The sequence below is a fragment of the Sturnus vulgaris genome, chromosome Z (assembly GCF_052056855.1).
Source record: "Sturnus vulgaris isolate bStuVul1 chromosome Z, bStuVul1.hap1, whole genome shotgun sequence".
Classification (NCBI taxonomy): domain Eukaryota; kingdom Metazoa; phylum Chordata; class Aves; order Passeriformes; family Sturnidae; genus Sturnus; species Sturnus vulgaris.
Window position 1 is genome coordinate 13,768,570 of NC_142283.1, and position 12,911 is coordinate 13,781,480.

Here is a 12,911-nt window from a genome sequence, read left to right on the forward strand (position 1 = left end):
TCTATATTGTAAGAAACCCTTTTTCCTGCCCTTTTTTCTTTTTAGAAGGACTTTTCATAGGGAGTATGTAATTTTGTTTCAACAGCTTACGATATGAAAAGGCAAACTGCAGGGCTTGTTAAATTTTCTAAATTCTCTGTCCTCCCTAAGAGACAGATTGAAATTATTTCAGCCAGTAACAATATTTGTATCTGAAATTTGAATGACATTCTGTGTTCTATTTTCTCATTTGTTTTAAAAATAATGGTTCATATTAAATAATGTGTGCTACCCAGAAAGACTAATATGTAAAGTTATTTGAGCAAGATATAAGTTTTAAGATATAAGATATAAGATATTTAAAAAAGCTCTTGTGGTATCTCAGTAAATGGTAATGTCCATTAAATGATTTGGATTTTTTGTGAGCTTAGCTATAAATACTAATATATAAAAATACATCTATATATATATACACTATATATATACTATATATATATAAATATGTATATATCAATATCGATATTATTTCGATATTATTATTTGCATATTAATGTAGTATATTTCAATAAAATACCTTCTCCCTTTTCTCTTCATGGAGTAAAATTATTGAAGTATAAGAAACTTTAAGATATTATTTTCTTAGACTTATGCAGTTGTAGTCTTAGTTCTTCTGTCTTCATGTTAACCTGTATTTGTTACAATATGCAGGGAATTATCTTGTTTTATTTTTTCTACTGTTTCATGTGTGACATAACAGATCTGTTGGTGATTAAAAAGTTTCTTAATCCTGTGGTTCAGTTTGTAGAGCATAAGCAACGTAAGACTTTTTCCTTCCCCCTGCCTTAACGTGTATTTATCTTATGAATTGTAACAAATGGTGACCATATGATTCAACTAGAGTCCACGTAATCAGAACTGAACAGTTGCCTCTATTAAATTTGGATTGGTGTATTGGGCAGGCAAAATTTTGTATCTGTGGCCTATAGTGGAATGTTTGGGGAAATCTTATTCTTCTACGCTTGTGAAAGAGGAGGAGATGAATTTGTTAATTGTGGAATGCCAAGGATGGAGATATTTAGAGGCTGGATTCTAAGAAAGCTTTTCAGTATTTGTGCCAACTCTCACTTTCTGCAGTAGCAATCTAGATAGTTGCTGGTGGCAAACTTAGGTAGATATTGCAGCTGATGATATCAGCTTCATGATGTCGTACTCTATTTCCATTGTCTATGGCTGGTGTGAAACCTGAAAAATAAAGCACGGTTAGTTGCTTGATAAACAAATGCAATTGTGAAGATATCTTCATTGTGGGTTATGATATAGAATGCACAGTGTACACACCACCTTAGATGAAATGTGGGTATATATTTCTCTGTATTTTTAACTGCTACAAAGGTTTCCTCACTCATTACAATTACACAATATCCATGAAATTTGGAAGAAGAGATTTGAATAATATTGTGTAACTCTCTAGTTCTACTAAATGTTGCAAGTGTCTTAACTTTGTAAGAGAAAATGCTCACATTGTTTTAAAATAACCAACCTGGTGGCCTTCTGTGTTGGAGTGACTATACCGTTGGGCAGGGGAGAGGTTACAGATGTCATTTATCTGGACTTCTGTAAAGCCTGTGACAGAGTTCTCCTACAACATTCTTCTCTGTAAATTGGTGAGAGGTGGATTTGATGAATAGGCTGTTAGATGGATAAGGAATTGGTTGGATGTCTCATCCAGAGGGTATAAATGGCTCAAAGTCCTAATGATCATCTGTGACAAGAGGTGTCCCCCAGGGGATTGGGTACGGGGATCAGTGTTACTTAATTTCTTCATCAGTGAACCAGGTGAAGGGATTGAGTGCACCCTCAGGAAAAATCTGCAGATGGCACCAAGCTGAGTGGTGCAGTTGACACTCCTGAAGGACAGGATGCCATCCAGAGGGACCTGGAGAAGCTCGAGAAGTGGCCCCTGGGAATCTCCTGAGGTTTAACAAGGCCAGGTGCTGGTGCTGCCCCTGGGTCAGGACAAGCCCTGGTGCCAGCCCAGGCTGGGGATGAACAGATGGAGAGCAGCCCTGCCCAGAAGGGCTTGGGGGTGCTGGGGGTGAGAGCTGGACATGAGCCAGCCATGGGCACTCCCAGCCCAGACAGCCAAGAGTGTCCTGGGCTGCATCCAGAGCCCCGTGGGCAGCAGGGCAGGGAGGGGATTCTGCCCCTCTGCCCCACTCTGGTGAGAGCCCACCTGCAGAGCTGCCTCCAGCCCTGGGGCCCCAGCACAGGAAGGACATGGAGCTGCTGGAGAGAGTCCAGAGGAGGGACACCAAGGTGATCAGAGGGATGGAGCTCCTCTGCTATGGGGAAAGGCACAGAGAATTGGGATTGTTCAGCCTGGGGAAGAGAAGGCTTTAGGGTGACCTAATTCTGTCCTTCCAGTACTGAACAGAGCTCACAATAAAGATGGAGAGAGACTCTTCACAAAGGCAGTGGATTCAAACTTGAGAGTAGGTTTAGATCAGATATTAGGAAGAAATTTTTTACTGGGTGGGTGGTGAGTCACTGGCAGCAGCTGGCCAGAGAAGTTGTGGATGCTCCATCCCTGGAAGTGTTGCAGCTCAGGTTGCTTGTGACCCTTTGCAGCCTGGTCTAGGGCAGGGTGTCCCTGCTCATGGCAGGAGAGTTGTAAGTAATCTTAAAGGTCCCTTGCAACCCAAACCATTTTATGATAAGGTTACTTTTTCAGTCATATTTACTAATGCCTAAAATAAACATTTGATGCCAAGGGATCAAACCTGTTTTTACTCTTAAAATTTATGGTGGTTTTTTAGACCTAAATACCAGGTATTTGCTGTGTCTGTGTGTATTAGCCTCAGGTTACAGTGGCTCTGTTAGCACTATCATATGCATATTAATGTTATGTAGATGTCACAAACTTGCATTATTGAATTAATAGCTTACTAGGGATATGATTATGTTGGGTAAATGAAGGGATCTGGTTATAGATACATCACTCTTATGTTAGCGTTTTGACTTGCTTCAGTTTTTTTATCTTTGTTTCACTGAGGAAGCTTTTTTAGACCTAGTGAAAAATGTGAAAAAGTGTTTATCCTTGTAGCATACCATACCACAGTGATGCATATAGTAACTTTGAGTAAAGAGAGGGTTATGTACTTCATACTGTTCTGCTTCTTTGTAATGAGCAAAAGCTTTAATGTGTAAGAATCTTTCAGAAGCAATTGGTTCTGAGTTGGTATTGTATGATAGCAGTGAGAGCGTTTTCTAACTTGGTATTTAAGTTTTTCACATGAAATAAAAAAAAAAGTGTGAGAATCATAAAGTAGTTTTGCCTATGAGAGGGATTTGACAACAAAACAAACTTATGCTGCGGTGGTGATGGTGTTATTAATGAAAGGAACATAGATTTTTCAGATTCTTGACCAGGGAAATTAAATGGTTTATTTAAGTATCTAGGAGGCCTTCAGAAGGTAATCAGAGTAATGAGACAAATGAAATATGTTTTTATTTGTGAAAAGGACAGTATTCTTGGAGTAAACCAAAAGGATGTAGACATAATAGTAATTAATAGTTTTCATGACCAAGACCTCCACTATTTGTGGACATTAGTCATGCTCTTGTGAGGCCGTTTTAGAAGGGAAACAGTATGAACATAAAACACTTGTTGCATGAATGTGTACTGTAAAATAAACTCCCAGCCCCTTTAAAAGCCTTGAAGTTGTGGTAAACAGATCTATTTTCCAGAGTAAATTAATTCAATGGGAATGTATAAGATCAAATTGCACAGAGGAAGTGAAAATACAAGTAAATTTCTTTTAAAAATACTTTAGGTGGTAATGAGATTATTCTGTTAGGGTGAACAGTAAAGCTGTTGAATAAACTGGGGTTTTGTGGTTTTTTTTTTTTTTACTCATGATACAGAATAGTAAATATGCTTCTATAGCTTGGGGGCATTAAAAGTGAAGATAATGCAAAGTAATATTTTGTCCCAGAGAGGATGAATATTTTATTCATACACTTAGACAAGGAGGAAATACTAAGCTGCTAGACCACTGAACCTATTTTGTGATTACATGGAAATTTTTATTTCCTTTGTATTGAGAATGATACTAAATTAAAATGCTTATTATGTATTTCTTAGCATGTGGACACATTAGACTTTTTGATTGAGTTTTGTGAATAGCAAAGGGGAATATTATTTTTAATTTTTAGAAATTATAATGCATTCTTCTGCTTAAAAAATATGCTGTGAAACATTCGGTTTTCCTATAACCATTTGTGAACATACAATGTTCCTGGTGTGTGACTCTTGTTACAAAATTTATAGTAATTTTTATCTCTTTTAATTTTTTTTTTAATTTTAATTTTACTGACATTTTGTAGTTTATCAGGTTATGTATATTGTATCAGGTTATGTGTGCTGTTTGGTGAAAGATGTTTAGTTTTGGAAGCAGTGTTTTCCAAGTCCAGAGTAAACACATTTTGATAGTAAATTTTCTCGTTTGGTAGGAGGGCTGTATTTTATAAGATGAATAATTGTTTTTATAATTTTATTTACATTTTTCAACAAATAAATTAGAATGTGCTGATAGACTCATTTAATACAAATGCATGTAAACTGCACTTAATAAAATTATGGGATAATGGGAATCAGACATAATTTATATTGAGAATTTAGATTTGTTTTCTAACCCAGATAGTTAAACCAGTTTGAAGAAGTTGGCTACAGTTATTTAGTATTTCAAACTAAATATGTTCCCAGGAAGTTGTTTAGTTTAGTACTAAATAGTCTGTGGGATACAACAGACCAAAAAAGAAGAACAGGTCATCTTTTGATGACTCGTGTCATTGGTAACAAAAAGAAAATAAGATAAGATTAAAAAGTGATACTCTGTGCTGGAGAAACGGAGGGAATACTTTGTGTGACCTTTAACAGAGGTGCTTAGAGTTCTGTATCTAAAAATCATGTTGAAGTAATTAGGAAAGATTTTTATAGGCTTTCACTATTATCAAGATAAAACAGGAACACTGTCTTTATAGGCAGTTGTTCAATACTCTTAAAAACCAGGGAGAAACTTCATAAATCCACATGCATACTAGAAGAGTACCTGATAAAATTCTAATTCCCCTGAGTATTGAATTGAGTATACTGCAAAATTTTGGGGTTGTTTTCATACTCGAAGGTATTTTAACTTAGTTTATGGTACCATAATGTAGGTATGATCAGGCCAGCTGGTATACGTAATGTAAAATGCTCCTTTCAACTCTTCAGTCCGTACACTCCAGTCTATCTTTTCCTCTTGTGTGTGATTAGGTTAGTCCTACTAACTCCTGGAGTGAGCATAAGGATGAGGGCAAGAATAGGAATTCAATCCTGTCACTCTTCCCCTCTCCTCAAATGTGAGGCTGGGGTAGTGACTTGTTTCAAAATGCCTTAGAGTGAGTATATGTTCTCATGAGGTCTGAGGTAGCAGGGGTGCATAGGACATCTAAAACTTAAGTTGATCTTAAAATACTTACAAAGAATTTTTGGTTTTAACTTGTTTGTAGAAAGTCACGCTGATAGATTAATTAATCCCTTTTGGTTAAAAATGGAAGATGTTTTGTAGCCATTAGTAAGCAGCAATATTTTATTTTATGAAAATCTGTACATTTATTTTGTAAGGATATTTTTTCTAATAGAAAGAAACAACGCAAAGTTATAAACTGAGATTGTGAAAAGATTGAATATCTAACTGAATCTTTAAAAATATATGTTAAAAAATGGGGATCATTTCCTTTTCAGTTAGTGTCCTTCAAAAGATGAAGGAATAGAAATACTTATGTTTCTCTTTCGAGTGCTCATAGAAATTGGTACCACTACTGGAAGTTAAAGCTGCAAGTTGTTGAATTTCTGTTTTGATTAAGCAAATGGTTGCATATACTGAAGGTGAAGAAATATATTCTGGAAGTTAGTTAAGATGAGCCTTGCCTTCTGCTGTTCACTAATGAAATTTGGGTGTCCTAAGAACTTGAGTGTGATGACAGATTATTAGTGCCTTATTTTTGTCAGTGTTCTGTAACTGGAATATGGGGTCATGAATTAAATGTATTTTTGCCAATAATAATTACTTTGTCACAACTCTTATAACAAATATAATTTAAGTTGATGCTTGTGGAAAGCAGGCAGAGTATCAGTCCTGTTGAATAGGAAAAGACCTTTCCAGTTTAAGTTTTAAATAAATCTTTGAAACATAAATTTAATTTTCCACCATTTCTGCCTTTTGTTTTCTGAGAGAGGTATGGGAAAAGAACTCTTTATTTGTATGTAGCAGTCTTTATTTATGTGTGTTAGTAAGAGAGGTTTGTGCTGAAGTACCATTAATTTACAATGGGTTGGGTTTGTATTTATGGTCAATCTAATATTATAATGTATTCCTAAGAAATTGCATTATTCAAATATTGTTAGAAACGGATGCTAATGAGTTCCCTGTTTGTTTGGTGGAACCTTAGGTCGAAATCTGTAGGTAAATACTTTGAGTATTGCAGCCTCCTGTGGAAAGTAATTTAAAAATGAAATTGAATTTGTACTTGAATTTAAATGTGGTTAAATTATAGCAGACTTTACTTGTAATTTTGTACTCACAGAACTAAGAAGGTATGTATAATGTTAAATTATTTTAACTGTGTGAAATATAATAGTATTTTACTGTTATATTTTGATCTTTCTTTTGACCCTTCTTTTGACCCCTTTTGACCCTTAAATTAGTTTTAGAAGTGTTAGTCAAAAAGAGTCAAGGTCATCTTTCCCTTCATGGGAAAGAGGCATCATCTGATAATTTTTAGTACAGAGATAGTAAGGCAAATTTTAAGTGAAGTAGGAAGTACCTATGTCAGCACATACGTATAGTAAAGCATCTTCTTTCAAAACTACTTCATTACTGTGATTTGTGATTTTTTTGGCTTTTTTAAGATGTTCATGTAATGATATTTAATTTCTTTCCTGCTGATAGAACAGTGGCAGCCTGACTGCCTTGATTTACACTATACAGATATTTTTGTATATCAGCAATCCTTTTGCTTTATGTTTCTTTTTCTGTATGTATTGCATACTTATGAATTTGGTGGAATTTGCCTGCAGTCTAAATTAGTCCCTGGTAAATGCTTTTGCTCTGTGTGATTTGCCTGCATCTTTTGAACTTACTGCATTTCAGAAGTCGTGGTAAAAAGGAGTTAAACCGAAAGTATACAAGAGTTTAGCCTAAGTGCACATCATGGTAGGTTATGGCACACAAGGATTTCAGAAGAGACAGACCAGGGAAGTGCACATTGAATATGTGATACCTTAAATGCAGAATTGGAGGGTGTAGCCACGTGCTTCATGCATGGGGCAGTTTTGGAGTGAGGGAAATGTGGGCCTCAGTCTGCAGCAGTTAATAAATAATGCATAGGTAAGGCAAGAAAGTTCTAGGACCTGAATTGGCAGATGAGCTTTTTGCAAACTTAACCTTTTTTCAAACATAAAACTGAATTTTAGTTAGCCCTCCCTGACTCTTTAATTCTTCCTTTGGTGCCCAAATAAAGTTTGCTTAAGCTGGTGTCTGACCAAGATGGAGAAAAAAATTATGGAATAAGGAATTGGGAGAAAAAAGGATTCTTCTACCATTAGTATTGCCTTGTGTAGTGAATACTTAGCTTCGTAACAGCAAATTTTTAATTTAGCAGAGTTTATTCTTCTGAGTAATATTTTACATATTTTTGCAACTTTTATTTATGTATATTGCATAGAATATGTGCATGTCCTACTATACTGTTACTAAGATCTGCTTACTGACAGTGCAGTGGACCTGTTTCAATAAGAGAACATGGTATTCATTCTGTGCCAATTGCTTTTTATATTCCTATCTCTTTTTTCAGTTATTTCTGTTTGAGCTTCTGTAGGTGTTCATTAATTATGAAGCTTTTAAGTTGGAATTTGAGTGGCTTTTATTGTTGTACCTCAGTCTTTCTTTTTGAATTATCATCTCTGCTTTTACCTTTTTGCACTTTCATTTATTGAATAGAATGTAAAATAAACTTATACTTACAAAATCTAATTCGGAGTAGGCAAAATATTGAATTTCTGTAAAACAATGCAGAACGGGAATTTGTATATAATAGGCTTCAATACATAGAAAGAAAATGATTAAATCATATCTCACTTATCATAGATCTTTTTGATAGGAGCAAAATCTGTGCCATTAGTTCCAGACCAGCGTATTTCCCATTCACAATGCTTTAGTGCATAACTTATAAATCTGTCCTCATCATCCTATATTACTTTTTCAAAGCAAGACTAACATGAAGCAAGACAGGATGAATGAAAGTCAATGAAGGTCGACTAGACAATCCAATTACTAGAGATTCTTGGAAGAACAGGAATGTGATCTATTATAGAATTGTGTGTGAATTTCTGTCTTCGTTTACAAGGGTCACTTCTGTAGAACTGCAGTATGTTTTTTATGGTAATCTAGTTTTAGATTATGCTAGTCTGATCTGTTTGTATAATACATCAGAATGTCAGTTGTTTAAAAATTTGTTAGTTCACAGAAGCCACATTTATAATAGACAATTTATGTACCTGTTCTATCTCCTGAGTAGTGAAGATTTAACATACAGCTACACATTACATAACAAAGAGGCAGTGTTAAGGTGCATAATCATTGCATACATATCACTGCTAATTTTCCCATGCTTTTTTTTTCATCACTCAGTTTTCTTTCATTCTGCAGGATAGACGATCTCTTGCAATTGTAAAACACTTCATACAATAAAAGAGGTTTCTATTTCTGGTGCCTACTTCTGATAGAAATAGTGACCCAGGCTGCATGTTGGAGCTAAACACAAAAATTTAAGTCTGTATAGATATCGTCAATGCTGGACACTGCAGATGATGAATAAGAAGAAAGCCTAGTTAAGCAGAAGAATAGGTGTGTCCCGTCTTAGAAGCATCCTTGTACTTCAGCTTCATTGCTTCTGTATCACAGAAGGAGTTAGGTTGGAAAAACTTCTGGGATCACTAATCCAAACTTAGACCAAACATTTTGTCAATGAGCACTGAGTGCCATGTCCATTCTTCCCTTGAACACCTTCAGGGATGGGAACTCCACCACCTCCCTGGGCAGCCCATCCCAATGTCTGATCACCCTTTCAGATATGGCTGAACTTTACCTACTTTTTTTTCTCCTTGATACAAATACGTCTAATGAAAGAAACAAAACCACCACCACTAACAAGAAAGCAGTAACAAAAACACTAAAAGTACCCAACCAAAAAAACCCTAAACTGTATACAAACTTTGTATCGTTATAGTTTCGACCCATATATAAATAAGTTGTTTGTTATTCTAACTGAAGTCTAGGTGATTTTACTTGACTATCATTTTACATACAAGTTTTAAATAAATTGCAAGTTACTGTGTTCTTGTTTTCCCCAGACTCTGTAAAAAAGAAGAACAAAAGAATGTAATATAAATTTTACCTTTTAACCTTTTAGCAGATGTTTAGATTACAGGTATTTTGATCTGGTATTTTCATGCACAGTCACTTATATTCATCTTAGGAGAAGCAATTCCAGTGAAATTGCAAGTGCCTGTGTATGTAAATATAGAAATACATATACATATATTCCTTCCCAGCTAATACAATCATTGGACAGTGGAGTCATATTAAAAGTATTTAACCAAACAGAATATCAATTCATTACAGGCTGTCAGAGTGGGAAGCATGTTAATACAAAATCAATTGTTATAAATGACATAGGGTCTGAAAAACAAGTAATGTATTCCTAGATACTGGTATAACAAAGAACACTGAGAGGAAGATACAGTGTTGATTGAGACAATTTTTACACTGTTTCCCAATAAAAGTTGAAGTCATCTTCTGCAGGTATTCGGATATTGTTGTCTGACAGCAAAAGATAGAAACACTGCCTTTTTATTTGTAAGTTAAGATTTAAGAACAAATTGTTACTTGCAGTAGCAAAATATATGTCTAAATTACCACAGTTATTGTAAAGCATGATCAGGTTATGCCACACTCCTTTTGACTGGAAAATCATGAGGCTTGCCTGGCATACAGAAGTAATGAAGAATCTTTTTCTGATTAAAAATATGCTGTGTATCTAAGAAACACTGAAAAGGTTCACTGTAATCTGTAAACTATTTAATGTAAATGATCATTTAACGTAAACTATTAAATGTAAACTATTTAGTGTAAGAATCTGGTGTTATTAATTTTTATTAAAACTATTTTTCCACAGGCTTTGTTTAGATTACAGAAAATACTATAGTATGGAAAGAAGATATTTTAAGATATAGTAATTTTATTATTTGCATTCAAAATATTATTTTTCAAAGTCTTCATGCAGCTAAGTGTTATCTGTAAGTAAGAAATTAGTTTTAGATTGAAGTTGTAAGCTCTGTAATGAATTTGTGATATTAGGCATGTATGCTATTGATTTTTCATTGCTACATTTTCTTGATCAGTAGGGCAAACCTCTCTGCAACAGAGAATTGCACTTCAGTTTTCTGTAGAGAGGGTAGACTGAGATTGTAATAGAGTCCTTCTCTAAGATCAGCTGAATCAAAGGTTTTAATTTATTTTCTGTAAGAAATAATTTTTTTTTTCCCAGCCCTGGTTTGGTGCTGGTAGCATCACAAATATTTCAAATTTCTAAGCCTTTGACTTGTGATAGTATTTGTCACAGGTTTTTGGTATCTCAGAAAAAGTAATTGTTGGCATGGCTGTCTTAGCTGAGAGGAGTGTGCAGAAATGAAATGTAAGGCTGTGTCAGATCAAATCAGAGAAAAAATTCCTTACTACAATGGTTTGCTTTTGTTCAAGCAGGCAGACCTGACACATGTGTCTCTGCTACCCAATTTGTGATTGATTCTGTTCAGCTGACCCTTTTTCCTTTCCTTCTGGCCTGTTTTCAGTTTAATCAGGTTCTAAATATACAGTACTAAAAGGCTTGCCTTTTATTTGGCAGATGTGCAGCAACAAAAACCTCTGCTCGCCGAGAAATCGTTGCTTTGAGAAAACTGCACTAGGTCTATAACAATTTTCAGTAACCCCAAAGCAAAATAGCTTTTATGAGGTAGTGGGCCTATAGGCCCAGCTTGTCTCTTCAAAAGTTATCTTTTCAAAAGTTGTTCTGCCAGAGTCCTCATCCAGGTCAGCTGCCAAGGTGCCTGAATGTGACACATTGGGCAAGTTGGAACCCGGGGCGTCACTGTTCCAGCCAGAACAGTGTTCCTGTATGAATTCCCCTGGTTCTCAGCTGTGCACTCGATATTTCAAAACTCGTTTTGCTTTTCGGTTCTGTGGTAACAGGAAGACATCCATAGAAATTCTCACCATTCAGGAGCTAGGATTCCAGACACAGTGAGACGTTCCTAGGCAGTGTAGCTGGAAAATAGGCTTTGTCCCACAGTCAGTATATGGTTTTTCATTACTGCCATTTGCACTGGGAATATATAGTTCTCAGAGAAAAAAAACAACTTACTAAAACAAACCTTACTTGTTTAAAGGAAATGGTGTAGGGATCATAAGTGTACCTATCTCAATATAGCATTCTTCACAAAGTTCCTTTTACAAAGCAATGCATTTATATAATAGATTGTGCTTTATAGTTATTAAATTTTACCAGACAAACTTAATTATAGCTGAAAAATAGTTGTATAAATAAACAAATCTCAATAATAAACTGGATAATGTGTCCATTTGGCTGATAACTGACATAGTGTTGTATTTCCATGAGATTAGCTGGTCTTCTGTGAGATGTAATATTACTTTTAAGTTGAGCTCTTCAATTGCTGTGTTTTAGTTAAGAGAAATACAAGACAAGACATATAAATTTAAGATAGCACATCACTGAAATCTTTTTCAGAGTCAGTAATGGATATAGCATGAGTCTACAGGTTGACAATAACAAATTGGTTAGTATTTTCATTTTTGTATATAATTTATGAAAATAGTGGATACAATTGTCTCTTGAGTTATTTGCACATAAATAGGGTGACAATAAGATCTGAATTTATGGCCATCGTCTCTTGCCTTGTGTTTCTTTTTTCTCTGCCTTCTGCCAAAAATATTTTTTCTTCCTGATTTTCATGTATATATGTCCATGCATATCTATGCAAACTGTGCATACCCAATGTTTTCTCTCAAACTCTTGAAATAAATAGTAGTAGTGGTAACAATAATACTAAAGGTCTAAATAAGTTGCTTGCCAATGTTAGTAGAAATTTCTTAAGCTGTGTTAAGTATGTGCTTATATCACCTATTCAACTACCTGTTTATGATTTCTGTAGGTGACAGATCAGTCGGTGAAAGCTTTTGCTGAACATTGCCCTGAGCTGCAGTATGTTGGTTTCATGGGCTGCTCTGTTACTTCAAAAGGAGTCATTCACCTTACCAATGTAAGTATCATAACTAATCTCTGGTAGTCATTAGTGTATTGGACTATAGCCATGTCATGGGTGTCAGCCAGGATAAGGTTACGTGTATGATTTACAGCACTGGCATGGACAGAAACATGATTAAGTGAGTGAACTTTGCATTATTTAGTTTTTACTGTATAAAACCCTGTAACAAAAATACGTATTTGTGGGATTATACATTTTCTCACAAAGAAGAGTGATGTTAAGATTAAAACTCTTTAAAATGCATAATTACAGCTGATTTAATCACAAACGAAACAAAATTCCATTTTAAAATGCAAAATTCTAATTCCAAGAGGTTTAGACAGACCTCTGGTTGCAACAGTGTACCCCCTGTGTATGTACATTTTGACTATATTTATCTTCTAATTTTATATGGATAGCGTGGCATCAGCATTTTATTTTCTTTCCTTTTTCTTTTGCATAAGAGGATGTGTGGGAAAACTAACTTGAGTGAATCTGCAGAAAG

The 12,911-nt window shown here is 35.0% G+C and overlaps 1 protein-coding gene across 2 annotated transcripts in view; it reads left to right on the plus strand.

Annotated features, from left to right (window-relative positions):
• FBXL17 (F-box and leucine rich repeat protein 17) overlaps positions 1–12,911 on the plus strand; it is a 271,157-nt gene that overhangs the window by 71,551 nt on the left and 186,695 nt on the right. For both annotated transcript variants that reach the window (XM_088157116.1, XM_088157115.1), the window contains exon 5: positions 12,314–12,421. In XM_088157116.1, the coding sequence (XP_088013242.1) occupies positions 12,314–12,421 (108 nt within the window). The remainder of the gene's footprint in view (positions 1–12,313; positions 12,422–12,911) is intronic.